Source organism: Notechis scutatus, chromosome 5 (assembly GCF_049901735.1).
Source record: "Notechis scutatus isolate UNSWTSFEM ecotype Mainland chromosome 5, rNotScu1.2, whole genome shotgun sequence".
Lineage (NCBI taxonomy): Eukaryota > Metazoa > Chordata > Lepidosauria > Squamata > Elapidae > Notechis > Notechis scutatus.
The window spans coordinates 52,518,665-52,536,467 of NC_142013.1; the positions used below are offsets into that span (position 1 = coordinate 52,518,665).

General features: G+C 40.3%; 1 protein-coding gene across 1 annotated transcript in view; it reads right to left on the minus strand.

Annotated features, from left to right (window-relative positions):
• Nucleotides 1-17,803, minus strand: part of RUNX1 (RUNX family transcription factor 1) — a 212,184-nt gene that overhangs the window by 9,548 nt on the left and 184,833 nt on the right. The window contains exon 7 of the mRNA XM_026664211.2: nt 219-380. Within this exon, the coding sequence (XP_026519996.1) occupies nt 219-380 (162 nt within the window). The remainder of the gene's footprint in view (nt 1-218; nt 381-17,803) is intronic.

Below are 17,803 nucleotides of genomic sequence, written 5' to 3' on the forward strand. Positions count from 1 at the left end.
TGAATTCTTTTCTACACTTTAATTTCTTTATTATGTATTTATCCCAATCAAAACACAACATATTTTTATTCTGAAAACTATCACAAAAGAATTGTTATGGGGGAACAGGAAATCCAACAAAGTAGAACCAAATTTCTTGAATTATATTACAGCATAATTTATGCAAAAAGCTTCAGTATTTTACTTGTTCGAGGGACAAAATTCTCCAAGCCACTTACTTGTTAGCCGGCTTGAAAGCTCTGCAGAAAGGGAGGTCATCCCACTAGCCCTTCCAGGTGAAATTGGTGTGGCTGGATGAACAGAAGAAGTTGCAATTGATCCCAGGTATTGATAAGATGGGTCATAAGGCCAGGGAGGAGATGGCTGAAGTTGCCTTGTATCTGAAATGGGAAAAATAGATGTGAAGAATAGTGAAATACATTTCTTAATCTAACATTAACCATAGAGCATCAATTCATGGTGCTCGGATGAATTCATGGTGCTTGCAAGGATGGTTGCAAAATGTATTATTCTGCCTGTCCTGTACAAATACTGTACAAAGGCAGGTAGATAAACTGCACAAAGCATCCATACAAAGTCTTTTTTATTGGTTCATCAGGCATCCTATCAACTCACATTTATGACAAGGTTCTTCTTAATGTCCAATCCTTTGCATATCTGAATTGTGGTATAGGAAGATAATAAGGTCTCAACCCCATGATGATTGAAGCAGCCGCATGGCAATGGCTTCATGGAAGAGTGAGGGAGACCTCCCCCGACCCACCAAGGGTCAATTTAGTGACCAATCTGGATTACAGATGGGACCACATGACATGGACTACATTTCCCAGGATACCTTAACGACATTTACCATGATGCATTCCCTTAAGGGGACAGCTCACAAGTCCTAATTAACTATCCCAAATCCCATTAACTCTCAACTGTCTGGACAGCACGTGTATATCCAATGGACGTTGTGTTACTATATAATACAACAAGGCACTTCTTTTATAAATGTCACTTAGTATAGTATAAATACTTTAAATTCCATGAGTAATAGATCACAAAACACTAAAATCATATTGGCTGAATGGAACATAATAGCATTTGTTCTCTTTGTCAGAATAAGGCTTAGGGCCTCGGGATTATATAAACCTGCCTAATGGCTTGTATCAGCAGTAAAGACCCCTTCAAGGAGAGATGTCCATGGGGGTAAGGGGTAGGGAAAGATTAAGGCAGGGGTCCTCAAACTACAGCCCATGGGCCGGATATGGCCCACTGACACAATGCATCCAGCCCGCACAGTAGTGGGATTCAGCCCCACCCTTCATCCCGCCCCTCACCCCTCTCTTCCCAGCCACCCCTCGTGTGGCTGGCTTTTCCCAGCTGACAGGGGCCTGGGGAGGAAGTGCCTTGCTGACCGCCTGCAACGCCCCTCCTCCAGCCATTGGCTTTGTCTTCCAGCTGCACTTCTGCTCATTTCAACTGCGCTTCTGTTCACTGCACTGCGGCTGCCTGCAAGGTAAGGGTGAAGGGTGTGGGCTGGCGGATGGGCGGGGGAGGGCCAGCTGGTGGAGGGGTGATGCCGGGGGCACAGACACATGCTCCTGGGCCCGTGGGTGGGCAGGGGAGGCCGGCTGGCAGAGGGGTGATGCTGGCAATGTCAAACCTCAAATTATTAGTTTAGTTAAATAGTAAGGGCTTTAAAGCAGTAAATGAGTAAAGGTAATACAAGAACCCAACTATTTTCAATTTCTGAGACCAAAACAGAGTGAAGCCCGGTTCAAATCACCACTGTTTTTAGCCCTATTAAAAATCGGTCTTTACCCAAGATTGTGTGTCGTGCAGTCACCACTGACCTGCACTTTACTTTATATATTTAGAAAAGTATTCAATCCTATGAATCCAGAAAGCTGGGAACGATCTTTACAAATCACATAAGTGGAAACAGAACCTATTTGGACAGATATCAAACACTGGACTGTCTCTAGAAGTCTGGCTTGCAGAACATAAAATTGGAGTGACAGCTGGGACACTACTTTGTGTTTCCATTTGTTAGCACTTCTGTACCACTTGAAGAGATGAGACAATGACCGCCTTTTGAGAAAACCAAATCAAAGGGCCCTGACTTGGCTTTGTACTTAGCCTGTTGCATGCAATTGCAACTCCACAAAAAAATGGGTCTGCAAAGACATAAAGATTTAACTAATCTTTTTATCTAAAGTCCTTTGTGAGGAGGTGAAGTTCATAACTTCTAAAAATATCAAGTGAAGATCAGAATATGAGAAGTTAGAACAACTGTGAATGGCACCATATGAAAATGAGATGCTGTATCAGTTTTGTCTTTATGAACCTCACTAAAAATCACTAGATGCTAAAGACTTGGTTGATGATCCCAAATCAATCTGTGAAGTTTCAGAGAAGATTCTATCCTTAATTGCTCTCACATGTGCTCACCTATACGTTTCTTCCATTGCACTTTACCATTAATCTGTAATGATACACACATAATCTTTATAAATTTATATACTATACAACTTATTTTGAAAGTTTGGAGTAGAGAATTCTATTAGAATATTTGAAGGGTGCAAACTCAGTTAGATAAGTGTTAATATGCAAATTACATCAGAAAGTGCAGATCAGATCCTTCTGTAACAGAATTGACAAAGATTGAATTATTTAAGTACTCCTCAAATTCACCTTCCCATCATGAAAGTCTTGATACTTTTCAATTTTCTTTTTTCTCTTAGATTGCCTGTTGCTTTATTTTCCTTTTAACCTAGGTTATTTTTCTCCCAAAAATTTACTTGCCCCTACTTATTTTGTTTTCCCCTGATATTTTTTTTCAAACCATGCCTCTTATCTTTCCACAAACAGAGCAATTAGCCAATCTGTGCCACATTTTTTTCTGATTATCCAAGTCCTGAGTAATAGACAAGCAATTATGCCAACAATTGCTAAGCAGCCTCATAGCAACAGATGAGGAGACATCAGCCTTCTTCAGCCTGGCAATCTTCAGAGGTACTGGGACTGATGTGCCCCTGTGTATCTGTGTGTGTTATGTGTTTGTGTGCATGATCTCTATGTATGTATCTGTATGTGTGAGTGTGGAGAGAGGGGGGAGGGGAGAGAGAGAGAGGGAGAGAGAGAGGAGCTTCAGTGACAAAATTATTGACTCTAATTCCACCATCAGCGATTTCACTATTCTGCTGACTTCAATAAATGTAGGGCATGTTTCTCCCACAACTTTGCTGTTCTTCCCAAAACTTCATCCAGCACAGCTATAATAATAGGGAATTTAGGAGTTTTAGTTATAATACATGTGAAACCTACTGGGTTAAGGAAGCCACTTTACTGAATTATGCAGTTACAATCTGAAATAAAGATTTATATAGGTTCCAATAGCAAAATGAGGTTTCAGTATTTTTTAGACAGAGCTAAAAGGAGCAAAATAAAAAGGATCATCTTGATTATTCTATTATCAGTTTAGATCATTTGTAGCCTTCATATAGTGCCTTTTACTATAGCAACTATCCATTTCTGCATTTTGCAGTGTGCAAAAGTATATGTAAACAATTATTGCAACTGAACATTTCGGGGTGGGAACTAAACTACAATAATTCACAATGTGCTTAGTTAGACTTGTGTATTCATGTTGCATGTGTCCAGCTTCCTGTTAAGCTAACTATTAGATACAAAGCACAGTACTATTTACAGCCACAGAAATTTTGTGTTTGGTTTCTTAAACAATAACAACCCAACAACCATAATTAAACAGGATGTACATTGCATAATATTTAGTACTTTCATACAATAAGCTTTGATAATATATTCATATCTGTAAGAGAAAATATATGTATTAAAATGGGTGAATTAAATGCATATGATAAAAAAGAATATCTACTATTTGTCGCTTCTTAGAAATATAGGGATTTTAAAAAAGACATCGGTATATGCAGCAATATGGACCTTATAATTGATGGAAGTGTATCTTCCCCAAAAGATATTTTTTTATATACTGACCATTGGGTGGCAACAGAGAGCTTCTTGCACAGTCTTTTAATCACTGTGTAATGCTCAGTTTGATTCCTCAGATAATTAGTATGATTAAGTTCTGGGGCAACTCCATACTGCCATAGATTATCTTAATTTATTCTACAATTTGATATTTTAGTTTCAAGAATACATAATGTGCCATACCAGACTCATCTGTAACACAAGAGTCCACCATTCTAAGGATGCAGAATATTTAGTGCAGAGGTGTCAAACGTGATTTTATTGAGGGCTGCATCAGGGTTGTGTTTGACCTTGGAGGGCCAGGGTGGGCATGGTCAGCTCGACATCACACGTGTTGGGAGCCCCTGTGGGGGCCCGAGCACTCTGCCGGCAAAAACAGGCTCCCAGGGTCCATTTTCAGCTTGTGACAGCCTCCTGTAATCATCTACCAGTGAAAATGGAGCTTGGGAGGGCCGTATGTGGCCCTACCAAACTCCGTTTTTGCTGGCAGAGGCACTGCGGGCTGGTCCTTTGCTATTTCCAAGGTGGGCCTGTGGATCAGATCTAAACACGCCCCAGTCCGGATCTGGGCCCTGGGCCTTGAGTTTGACACCCCTGGCTTAGTGTATAGGTGGCTGAGAATAGATTTAGATTTTGTAATAATGCATTGTAGTAAATCACATCAAAGATTATTTAACTCTCAGTTAATATAAGTTAAAATATCTGTAGAATCTGAGAAATCTGTAGAAAATGAGTCTATGATATTGTCTAGAACAGGGGTCGCCAACCTTCTAGACCTCAGGGACCACCAAACTAATAATTTTAAATCCCAGGGACCACTAACCAGTTCGGTGGGCATGGCCTAATTTGTGGGTGTGGCTTGGTGGTCATGTGACTGGCTGGGCATGGCTTGTATGTAAATATTATAAATATTTATATAAATATTGAATTTTTTATAAAAAAGAGCAACTTTTACCCAAAATCAGGCAAAACAGGCAGGCAGATTGAGTTGCTCACAGAATCATTTAGTGAACTATCTATCTGCCATCGGCTAGCTCAGTCTGTCACATAAAATTTGCTTGCTGTGAATTTGTATTGAATAATAGAACCTTCAGTCCTAAGGGAGGTTCGGCTGTGCCTAAAAGCAGAGCCGAAGATCTAAAGCAGTGGTTCCCAAAGTGGGCGGTACCGCCCCCTGGGGGGTGGTGGGATGCCTTAGGGGGGCAGTAAGAAGCAAGGGGGCTGGCAGGGGGATGCTAAGACACGGCAGGGGGGCGTTTGAGGTGCCGGCCCCACAGGCTCACTGACTGCCAGCCACACAGCCCATTGACTGTTTCATCGCTTCGTAGCCAGCGCCTTGAATGCGGAACCCGCGCGCGGTGAGCCTTGCCAAGCCTGGGGGGGAGAGGTGGGAGGTGGTGGAAAGAGGGCGCCTTAAGCTTGCAGGCTGCCCTCTCCGGTGGAAGTGGCGGAGGCACGCCAGAAGGCCCGAAAGCAAAACCCTCCCAAGGCGCGCAGTGAAAGGGGTGGGTGGTCCGGCGTTAGGGCCCCCTTCCCCGGAGAACAAGGGAGCACACAGCGCCCGGCCGTCCTCCGCCTCTCCAGCCAGCTGGGCTTGCGCGCAGGATGCAGGTGGATGCAACTGCGGCTCTCCAAGGCGCGTGGCTCCGTTTGGTTCGGCTCTATGTGGCTGTCCTGGACCTAGAATCTAGCCACCCTCTGCAGCCCCGTTCTTCCGACTGAGCCCTGCGCTTGCTTGCTTGCTTAGTTTCCAAGCGATCATTCCCTCCGCCTCCGCTGGTCTGGGCTGCTTCCGCATGCCTTCCTCCTCCCGGGCGGAGCATAAAGATGGGCGGAACACTTCACTGAAGTTGGGAGTCTCTGAGCGTGTGCAGAGTACCTCTCCTTGCTTGGCCCGATGAAAGTGGACCTTGGGTTGAAGCAAAGATGGTGAGGTCGGCTGCATCGCTGCCCCAGGGAGGTTGGCATTGCAAAATTGGATGCCAAAGGGGGCTGGAGAAGGGGCAGAGGGGCAGCTGCAGGGGGCTGCAGAAGGGGCAGAGGGGCAGCTGCATTAAGGAGCAGGAAGATCTTAGCCATGGTTTATTCATTGACTAAGCTGGAATCAAACAGCATGCTAAACTCTAAACCAGAATGGCTGGGTTGATATATTCAGCCCGTGTTTCTCAACCTTGGCAACTTGTGTGGACTTCTTGCTCTACTTTCTCAAAGTGCCACCGCTGTCACATTCTTTCTTTCTTTCTGTCCGTCCAACCATCCCTCCATCCATCCATCCATCCAAACTGCCTGCCTGCCTGCCTGCCTACCTGTCTTTCTGTCTACCAACGTACCTATCTACCAATGTAGATCTACCTACCTACCTATCTACCAATCTACTTACCTACCTACCTACCTACCTACCTACCTACCTATCCATACATTCATCCAAAAGGTCTGCCTGCCTGCCTATCTACCTATCTACCAATCCACCTACCTACCTACCTACTTGTCTCTCTCTCTCTCTCTCTCTATCCATCCATCCATCTATCCATGTTCGAAGCGCCAGCCCCGCAGGCACATTGGGAAAGTAGAGCAAAGCCAGTCTGGGAGGGAGGGATGGAGGGGGGAGAGAGAGAGAGAGAGAGAGAGAGAGAGAGAGAGAGAGAGAGAGAGAGAGACCTGATGCATCTGATTGAAATGAGGCCTAATTTAGACTGAGGCCCTTTTCCACATTGAAACACCTTTGGCTTCTATTAAAGGTTTTGTGGACAAAACATGATCAAGACTATCAGGAAGCTCCCACATTTTGCTGAGGCTTTAAACAGGATCCATTGGACCAGACCTCCACCCTAAAAATTACTTTTTCCCAATGTATTACAGTGCCAATTCTGAAGAAGGCAAAACCAACATGTACTGGTAAATTACAAGGAGAACACACACACACACACACACTCCCTCCCTCCCTTCCTTCTAACCCTGCTAGAGCAGGTGATTGGACTAGAATAGATATCTCATTATCTTTCTCCTCCCTCCCTCTCTCCCTCCTTGTTTATTTCTTTTTCTTTCTGTCCCTTCCTTCCATCCCCCACTCTTTATTTGTCCCTTTTTCTTTCTTTCTCTTTTCTTTTTCTTTTCTTCCTTCTCTCTCTCTCACTCTCTCTCTTTTTCTTTTCTTTCTCTCTCTTTCCCTCTCTCAGGCTTACTCCATTGACTTGACTTGCTTGGGCAGGTCCCTCCAATGCAGTGGGCTCAATGGGGTGGACCTGTGGGGCCGGCACCTAGAATGTGGCAGTGTCGGCATGTTTGAAAAGTAGAGCAAAGCCAGAGGTCGGTAATTTTTGCTGCAAAGAATCACAAAAGCTTCTGAGTTGTGCACAAGAAGGGACACACATGTCAATGCAATTCAGCAACATAAAATAATGAGATACAAATAAAATAAATCAGCAAGAATCGGCAAAGCATCTCTGCTTAGATTTTATTCACTGCTAGAATCTAATCAGAGATACTTTGCCGATTCTAGTGCAATGACCTGCTCCAGCAGGGTTAGAAGGGAGTGTGTGTGTGTGTGTGTATGTGTGTGCATGGCTGTCAAAACTCCAAAAACGGGTCAAGTATCTCTGGGGAGGCCAGTCATAAATTAGAACACTTGCTAAACAACCGGCCATTAAGTGAGGACCACTTGCTTTTGGTTTGCCAGTCACCTGGCCATGCCCACCCAGTCACATGACCACCAAATCACACCTACCCCATCATGTGACCAGCAAGCCATGCCCAGCCAGCAAGCCACACCAGCCAGTCACGTGACCAGCAAGCCACGCCCACCCAGTCACGTGACCAGCAAGCCACATCCTCAAATTAGGCCACGCCCACAGAAATTTGAATCCCACCCCTGGGTGGGGGGCACCGAGGATGAGTTTATAGCACTAAGGGCGTGGCGGACTGAAAAAGTTTGGGAACCACTGATCTAAAGACTAGCTAGAAAGCAAGAAATCCAACCATTTCCTGCGTCCTAGCTAATCTATTTTTTTTTTTTAAACAAGTTTTATTAAAAGTTTCAACAACAAACAAATCATTACATATTAAATCTTTCCCTGTCTTTCTACAATAATTTCCCCAATATTCTCATAAAACACAAACAAACACAAACAAACATAAAAATCTTTTAGTAAAGTACCTTGGCCCCAGTTACCTCTCTTTGCATGGGCTAAAATAATAGCGCATATCACTCTTCACAATTCTATCTTATTTAATCCATCTTAATTAAATCATTAAATTTGTATCTTTTGCCCATTCATTATCCCTCTATCTCTTCTTATAATAAAAAGAATTTCTCCTGAAATCACTAATCAGAGTATGATGCCTTTCTATCCTCCCCTAAGTTAGTAAAATTAACATTCAACATAACAAATACCCAATTTGGTTCTGCTTGGTACATTCTATCCACCAAAAATGTTTAAATACATTGTATCCTCCTTTCCTTCGATATTTTATTACATTTTAAAAATCAATCATTATTAAAAACTTAAACATTTTAATTTCTTATTAAATCTTAAACCATTCTAATTTACTATTTCAAATATAAATGTTACAATACCATCTTCTGCACCTTAGCAGAATCTTTCTTACAGAAATTTATATTTCATCCTTTGTCTCTAAAAAAAATCCTCTTCTCCCATCCAATTTTAAAGCTTTGAGGCTTTTCTCCGCCTTTCCTTTCTTTTCTTCCCCCACCAAATCTTCCTACCCCCTTCTTCTTCTAACCTCTGCCTTGCTGGGATCCCTTCTCTGTTGCGTTCCCTTTTTCTCTTGTTTGTTATCATTATATTTACTTTGCATCATATTTTTCTCTTTCTCAAATGTTTTTTAGATCTTAAGTCCTTCATTTTCCTTGCTCTCTTCCTTCCTTCTTCCTTAGATAAGTTTTGGGATTCAATGAAGATGGCGTCTTCGTCTCTTCCTTGTTGTTCTTCTTCCGTTCCATCTGTTCCATTGTCTGTTGGTAATTGACCAGCGCCATTTCTAGAAATAGAAAAGCTTTTTCCATGCCATCTTTGCAGGCTGCTTTTGTTTGCTCATATTCATCCCTCAGGTCTTCAAAAAGAAAAGCCATTATAAATAAATCTTTTCTTTTCTTTATTCCTCTTTCTTCTTACACCAACCAAATATTCCGAGAGAAAGGCAAAACAATCCCAAAATCCACAATCCTCAATAAATCCAAGCAAGCCAAAATTCCCCCTTCCTCTTCCAGGGTGGTATCAAACAAATAAAAAAAAGTCCAAATCTATATTTTAAAGCCTTATTAAGATTATATTTCTGTCCTCAAGTCTTCAAGGCATCTCCTCCAACAAGATCCAAATTTATATATTTTCTTTATCCTCTCCCTTCCGGCTTAATTCCGTCGGGAGGGAGAGTAAACTTTCCTTTCAGCACTCAAAATAGCCGCTTTTTTTTTTCTCTTGTGGAAGAAATCATCAAAAACCATCTTTTCCAGGAATTAAATTAGATAAATCTCAAAGCCCTGGGTCGACCAAGAAGAACTTTCACTTTCAATAACTTTCTCTTCTTCCTCCTGCGCATACTTGCCCGGCTGTCAACTTCTTTGTGGCGGCCATTGCGGACCGCCGCTGCACCGTCCTGGTAAAAGGGGTTCTGCCGGCCAGGGAGGGGGTCTGCAACACCCCAAACCCTTCCTCCGGATCCCCCTTACCTTCAGCTACCCCTGCAGGGCAGCCTTGCTCCGCACCCGTCCGGTCGGAGCCCCAAAACGGCTAGCGCGCAGGGATCGCGCAGCTTCGCGAATCCCTACCGCCGCGAAGCCGACAAACCGGAAACCCCGTCCTAGCTAATCTAAATCTCCCAGCACAGCAGAACAGCTGATGGTCAGAAAAAGGAAAAATAGCAATTTAGCAGGCAAGTTTGCTGTAAGAAGTGAGTGGGCGGGGCGGGTTCCCGCGGGCCATGTGGGTGGCGCAGCCTTGTGTTTCTGCGCAGCCTGGATTAATTGCTTTGTGGGGGAGCTCTGGGGGTGAGATTTTTCTGTGGCCCACCAAAATTTTCTCATAGCCCACCGGTTGGCGACCGCTAGTCTAGAACAGCTGTAATTCAATCCATAGCACATAGAACAAGGAAAGTCTTTTCAATTATTCAGCAACTGTGGAAAAGAATATTTTTAACTACAAAATCTAAGTTTTTGTCCATGTCACTTTACTTAAACATTTATTCATAAACAATAATACATTTTGGAAGGAAAATGTATTAAAAGAAAACTAAGAAATGTGCATGAGCTTACACCACTGTTCCTATTAGGAACTGTGGTTGGTTCTGATCATATCTGGAAGATTTGATAGTGATATTTTGGCCTTTAACAGAGGAGTGGGGGGAGGGGCAAATCTAGCTTGAGAAATAGATGAAATTTGGAGATGTTATTTCTATATTCCAACCTACAGCCTTTACAACCTGAAACTACTGCCCTTGCAAAGAGAAATAGTCAGTGAACTCTCAGAATGGCAGCTTGCTATCCTTTGGAAACACAAGGATACCATTGGAAGATTGTCATAATTGCACAAGCCAATCCAGAGTTCACCAGAGGCCAGACATTGCTATTCTTTTCAGCTTGGCAGCATTTAAAGAGGTTGGATATTACAGTGATACAACATGTTGCTGGAATCATTTCTGAGCAGGATGTCAGTAACTGCCAAGATAACAAATACATTTTTGTTATAATACAGAAATCCACATCCCTACAAAGAGTAGTAACTAATTTTACTTTTTTTCTTAGTTTTCTCGAATGCCTTTTTAAAAGAAAATATATATATGAATTTACAACTAAAGGCATTATAGGAAGAGACAATACAAATAGCCACAAATTAATTTGTCAGATATTAATTAGTCTTCTGACTAGTATGAACCACTCATTGCAAATCTGCTTTTGTCATTTTAAACCAATAACTATGACCTGACAAATAGAACCCAGCAAGGAACACAATTTCTTATCATTGTAAAATAAACATTGCAAATAACATATGAATTTTAAAAAACTATCTAAAAGATAAATAAGCACAAATTGAGTTATGTGGCAGTGAGTGATCTATTAGGAATTAAGTTGGTGGAGACCAATTCTGAATAAAAGTGTCTACATTAATGTTTTTTCTGGAACTTTTGCTGCTTATTTTTGAGCCAAGGCTAATACTCTTAACTACCATTAGTAAATAAAAAGGAAAGAAAAAAGTATACAGCATGTTATGTGAAAGGCTATTCACCAATTTTTTCAATTTCTTAATACCTTCATCCAAAATGAATAGCTAAATGTTTGTTTATACATTACTACTGGAGAGGTAATATGTACCAATCTGATAATTCAACAAGACAATCTAGAATAACAGAATAACAGACTTTGGAAGGGACCTTGGAGGTCTTCTGTCCAACCCCCTACTGAGGCTCAATAATGATTTTGACTACACACTTCATTTTCATTCTTAACAAGTTGTTGGAATACGTATATAAAAAATCTATACCACAAGGAATTCCAGGCTTGAAGAATCCATTCCCAAGAATTTAGGAATAGTCTTAAAATAAATCTAGGAGCTCTGGATTCATTTTATATGATATATTTATAAAATATTGACGATATTATTTGTTTCAATAGCTTTATATTATTTTTAAAAATGGGAAAGAATGCATAGAAGGCATGGCAAAAGACATACAGTATCCTGATCTCCTCCACACATTTTGTATGTGTGTCATAAAAGCAGTGTGCATTATGTTGTGTGTTTGTCAGTTTGATCTTGCAGGTACAGCTCTGTGGGTATCTTATTTTTCCAAATGTTTACGTATTATCACACCAACAAAACTTATTAAATACTTAACTTTATTATCTTGTGCCCTTGTCAGTTTGATTGATTTATTTTTTTAATCCTCTCTTTAACATTCTATCTACTTAGGCTGTTTCCTCAATATCTAAAATCCATTGGTAGACAGGTTGGTACAGTAACACGCTCTTGCAAGTATTTGTGGACACAGCATGTACTCATAACAAATCAGTTATCTTAATTGTAGCTCTGTGTCCTAATATAGGGCTAGGTCAACTAAATGCTTCAAATAATACATTTTAATTGGCCTATCCATCCAGAACTTAGCCTTTGAAGGTATGATTTTAAAAGGTCTTTCATCAACTCCAGCTGGCTGATTTTTCTTTCTTACCTTCATATTTTCCTTCCATACAAATAGCAAAGCGTGACTGATCCTTGCCTAATGCTGCCTTTTAATGACAGTATCATTTCCTGGTAGCTTGATTACTTAGGACATTGAAAAAGGAGGAGTTTACCAAAAGACAACTTCATCACTATGAATAGCAGGCATATAACATAAATATTGACTTTTCTTTGAGAACATCAACATGAGAAGCTGGAAAATTACAGAGGAAATTGTACAGTTCTATCATTATGAAATTACTTTTACTCAAAGCAGCTAATAAGGGAAAGGTCTGCTTTGAAGGGTAATTCAAGCGTTTGCATTTTTTTTCTTTTATTTAAAAATATTTATTTATTTTTAAATGAAAAATGCAATGATGGAAAAAGAAAAAAAGTATAACACATAATTTTAGCAATAGTTCCAGATGGATTTGAAGTAAGATTTTGCAAATAATTATACGAAACCTTTCCTTGGGATAATGGAAAAAATGAATGAAAGTCACCTGGTGTTTTCAGACTTCAATGATTCCTAATAGCTGAAAAGCAGTTAACAATTTCCAAATGTATTAGAAAAGGAATTATGTGAACTCAGTGTTCTTTTGAAGGTGCTGACTTAGTTTGAACAAGATGGCTTTTGCACAGCCATCTTCAGTTCATCATTTCTTCCTTGGAAAACCTGTTGTTTCCCATATTTCTGTAAATATTCAATCACATTCTCTAGCCTTCTGATTTTATAAAGGTCTAACTTCATCTTCTAATAATTCTTCTTGTCAATAGGGAATATCTTCCAAGGAATCTTGGATGTTAACATCCCTACTGTACAGAATTTCAATATTGTTCTACTATATTTGTTTGATTTCTTTACAACAGCTGTATATATTCATCTTTAATAGACTGATTTGCTGTCAGAATCTTCTGAATCTGGAGTACTTTTCAAAAACTTCCTTTGTTGCTCCAAATCTGTTACAGTCATTAATATCTTTACAGATGTTATTATAAATACTGCACCCTGTCTCTTCTAATAGTTCTTTTAAAATTCCTTAATCATTTCCTCCCTGAGATCTTTCTCTCTCTTTTCACTTTGGCTTCTCTTATGGACAGTTTTTGCCTTCTTTTGGTTTTTTGCAGTCGCTTTTCATATTCATCCTTTACAAATCCTTTGATTTCATTTCACAATTCCTCTGGTTCCCTACCATTCAGGTGCAGGACTTCAAAGAGATTCCTGATATTTCCTCTTGCAAATGCTGAATAAATGCTCAAAATCATATCATGGAAAGCGTTGGCCTCTCTCTCTCTCTCTCTCTCTTCCTCCCTCCCACCCTCCCTCCCCCTCCCTCCCTCTCTCTGTTTTATTTAGATCATGTACATGAGCAGTTTGTGATAGCCAGATTGATGTCAGCCCTGCTATATAAACCAGGCAGGAAACATGACTAGATGATTAAACCTATTTTATTGTAAGGCTACAAGTAGCATAATTTTCAAGTCTGAAGGCACATATCTCCTGCTGCCCTTTTAACTACTTGATCCACTATAGTGGGTCCTTTCTAAGTTTCTTGCTCCAACCATAGCCCCTGGGGGTGCCTACTTCTTGTATAATTGTTTTCTAGGCAGCATCTCTTCCCCCATTCCCCGAATTCATTCCCACAATCCATTACATCGTGGGATTAATGGCAGATATGAGTGTTCCCCCTCTACTGGGAAATCCTAGCAAGCATTCATCCCCTACCCCCATGGTTTCTCTTTGCTAGCATGATGGATACTGTAGGCAGAATGGATTCATGTATCATCTGTGACTCCAGGGTGTTTCCAAGATTTGAAGATCAGTGTGTGTGTCAGAGGTGGTGTTCAGCAGGTTCTGAACAGTTCTGGAGAACAGGTAGTGGAAATTTTCAGTAGTTCGGAGAACTGGCAAATACCACCTCTGACTGGAGATTTTACAGTATCCTTCCCCTGCTACAGGGGTGGGATTCAAATTTTTTTAACAACTGGTTCTGTGGGTGTGGCTTAGGTGGTGGGCATGGCTTGATAGTCATTTGACTGGGTGGACATGGCTTGGTTATCATGTCATTGGCTGGGTGTGTCCAACTCAATATCACTCACATTGAGGCACGCATCTCCTTGCCTGGCCTCTCATGACTGTGGGGATGCTGCAACAGTCGTAAGTGTGAAAAATGGTCATAAGTCACTTTTTTCAGTGCCATTGTAACTTTGAATGGTGACTCCACACAAGCAAAGTACCAGCAAAGGAGGGGAAAAAATTCCAGAGACATTCCTGAGACAGGAAGTCTAGTCCTGCCAAGAATGTAATAAGGGTTAACAGAGAGGCAGTTTCTGTAAGCAACACCAGAATGTTTCCTTCCTGCCTTCCTTACAGAATAAAGCCAGTAATTTCTTCTAACAACCGGTTTTCCGAACTGCTTAGAATGTTAACAACCGGTTCTAGCGAATAGGTGTGAACTGGTAGAATCCCACCCCTGTCCTGCGACGTCCACCAAGCCACTCCCACAGAACCGGTAGTAAAAAAAAAATGAATCTCACCACTGGTGTGTGTGTTTGGGGGGAGGGGGAATAAGACAAAGCACAATACAAAAAAAAAGGAGGAAATATAAAATATTGGATATAACTGTCTACTTTTAAAAATTGATGTGATGTAATATCAAGTCTTTATACAGTATTGTAAGGACCTCTGCAAGAATAATTGTTTCCATTCTATCTTCTTTGTTGCATCCAACTCCTACCAGTTGTTAACAGAAAGCATGCTACTGGTGCTTTTGCCCCCCAACCCCTCAAAGTTTTGGCAAATAATTGATTGAAACTTAAATAACACCTTATTGCATCTTATTTATAAAAGACTGAATTTGCAATATGTAACATACAATCCTAGCATGCACATAAAACATACAATAGGGAAAATAATCTGTGATCTTCAGATAGGAGGAAAACCTAACATGTATACAAAATAGGGAGCATCAAAGATGTAAAATTATGGTACCTAATATGTTAAGTGCAAGGAATCCTATGGTTGCTCTTCTAAACCCAGAAATTAAGTTAACTAATACAGCAGCTGCAAAACTGGTGTTAAAAGGATGTCACTTAGCAACAAGCAGCCTGTTGCATTTTGTATCAGTTGTAGTTTCCAAATCATATTTAAAAGCCATTCTATGTAAAGTCATTAGAAAATAGTCTAGAACAGCATTAATTAAATATCTCTATATAAAAGCGAAATACCACTCACGCATCATCACAAAATCTCCAGAACCGTAAAGCCTACGAACTCTTGGCTTCGTTCTAGGTGCTCACTAAGAAAGGATTTTTCGAAATTGCCATCAGAGCATTAGTATTTCGATATATTATTATTAACATGCTCTGATGCTAAGGAGTTCTACTCCCCCTCCCCACCTGAAAAGAAATCTGTTCCAAATGCAAAACACAAGTAGAGGAAAGAAGTTTCAGTTTCAGTTTTAGTTTCACAGCAGCAACCAGCTTTAGTACAGAACAGTTGAGCTAAGCCATGCCCAGGCTCCTTGCTGTCTCCTTGCTCACATAAACAAATACTTTTTCATTTTCCAAACAGCCTACAACTCTCTCACATACTGACAGGATGCTAGCCAGATGAATACTGATGGATGCTATTGCCAAAGGCAGAATTCCCCCCCCCCCATTTTCCTCCCAAAAACTAAGCCCGACTACATAGTTTCATAGTGAAGCATGGGTATCGAGCTAGTCTTAAATAATCTTAAAGTTGCCAAGGTTGTAAAACACTGGTCTAAAGTAACAAGGACACGAAGGACCATCGCTTCAAATAAAATGCATCTAACGCACCATACAAAGCTGGCCAAAGGCTGCTCTGGCCATGGCTACCAGTTGCTGTGTGCTGAAGAACATCTCATGTTGTAGATCCTTGAGGGGGAGCCAGATCAATTTTGGACAAACAGCCCTTTTAACTGCATTTTCTCATATAACTAAAAAGTGCACAGTTATAATGCACCTAAGGTTTCAATATCATTGTCAAAGTTACTTAGGTTCTTTAAAAAGACACAAGTACCTTTAAGCAATGCCCTAATGTTTGCTTTTAATTTAGAGCTTTTGTGGTTTTACTGAGGCATTAAAACCATTTAAGAAGTTCTGCAGAAGCTTGGGCCTTTGAAATGACTTTCACAGGAAGCTGAGATTAGTCCATTTTAAATTATATCTCAGATTGCAGGCCTCCGGACCTAAACAGCAAGCAAACTGTAAGTGGTAGGGTGCTATTTTTGTCATAATACTGAAAACTCCGCAGTATTTGGAAATACCTAATGCAAGCATTTTAATTATAAAACTTATATTGTTTTATTCAACTATTTCCTCTGTATAAGGAGAAAAAATTTCAAAACCAGATTCTATTGCACCCCAAAAATTCAAAGCCAGTTTTAGACTAAAATATTACAATATTAAAATCATAAACAATGAAATAAGGCTAGTTTGATAGTTCCTAACAAAAAAGAATCCTTACTTAAGGATGTTGACAAATAATGACAAATAGGAATAGTATGTTATTTCAAAATAATTATGTTAAGACATGGAATGAAATTTAAGAAGACATGCTAAGATGTGAGAAACTACAATTGTCATTGCTGGGGAGAATTTCTGTGATAAAAATGAATATTCCGCCTAGAATGATGTCAGACAATGCTATTTTGACTACTGATGCACCTTTTAAACAATGGCAAAAAGACATCTAAGTTTGAATGGTAAAGGGAAAAGCCACGAGTTAAATATAATGTATTATGTGTTTACATAGGAAAGAGGAGGATTGAATCAGTCATTCAGCTCACAATGTCAGGCTCAGGCAATAAGTTGGTCAGCTAATCCTGTTGCAGCCAATGGATCAACACATGATTGATCTGAAGAAAAAAAAAGTGGACCCTGAATTTGCAGGAAAATGCTAGGGAAAAAAAAAAAAGGTACACTGGATATTTTAGTATATACTGCACAGTGCTGGTATTCAGCGGGTTCTGACCAGTTCTGGAGAACTGGTAGCGGAAATTTTGAGTAGTTCAGAGAACCGAGGTGGCTGGAGATTTTACAGTATCCTTCCCCTGCTACACCCACCAAGCCACACCCACAGAACCGGTAGTAAACAAAAAATGAATCCCACCACTGATACTGCATCAAAAGTAGATTTACAGATAGGAATTACAGCGTATACTCTAGCTGCATGAAAGAAAATGTGAAAAGAGGATCTGCTGTAGAATCCTAAAAAAGTAAAAGATAAAACAAGATTCCCCCCCCCCTTGATTTCTATGATCTCCTAGCAGTGGATCAAAATATAGGTTTTGGACCTAAGATAGTACAATAGAAATTCCAAATCTGCTGTTTGTTTTGGGCTGAAAACAAAACACATTTTTCATTTTGTGCATAACTCTATTATATAATTTTCTCGCCGACAGTATAGAAGTAGTTTACTTCTGCTTTCTTTCTAATGTTATTTCAACTTCCCTATTTAGTCTACTGCTTTGGATATTCCCATCTTCTATTCAAGTATTAACTAGGTCTGACTGCAGTTACACAAAGTCACTCAAGTTTTGCCTCCTGCTCAGTCTAATCTAATCAGCACCTGGATTTTCTGCAGATTTTTTTGCTTCTGTCTTTCGTTATCA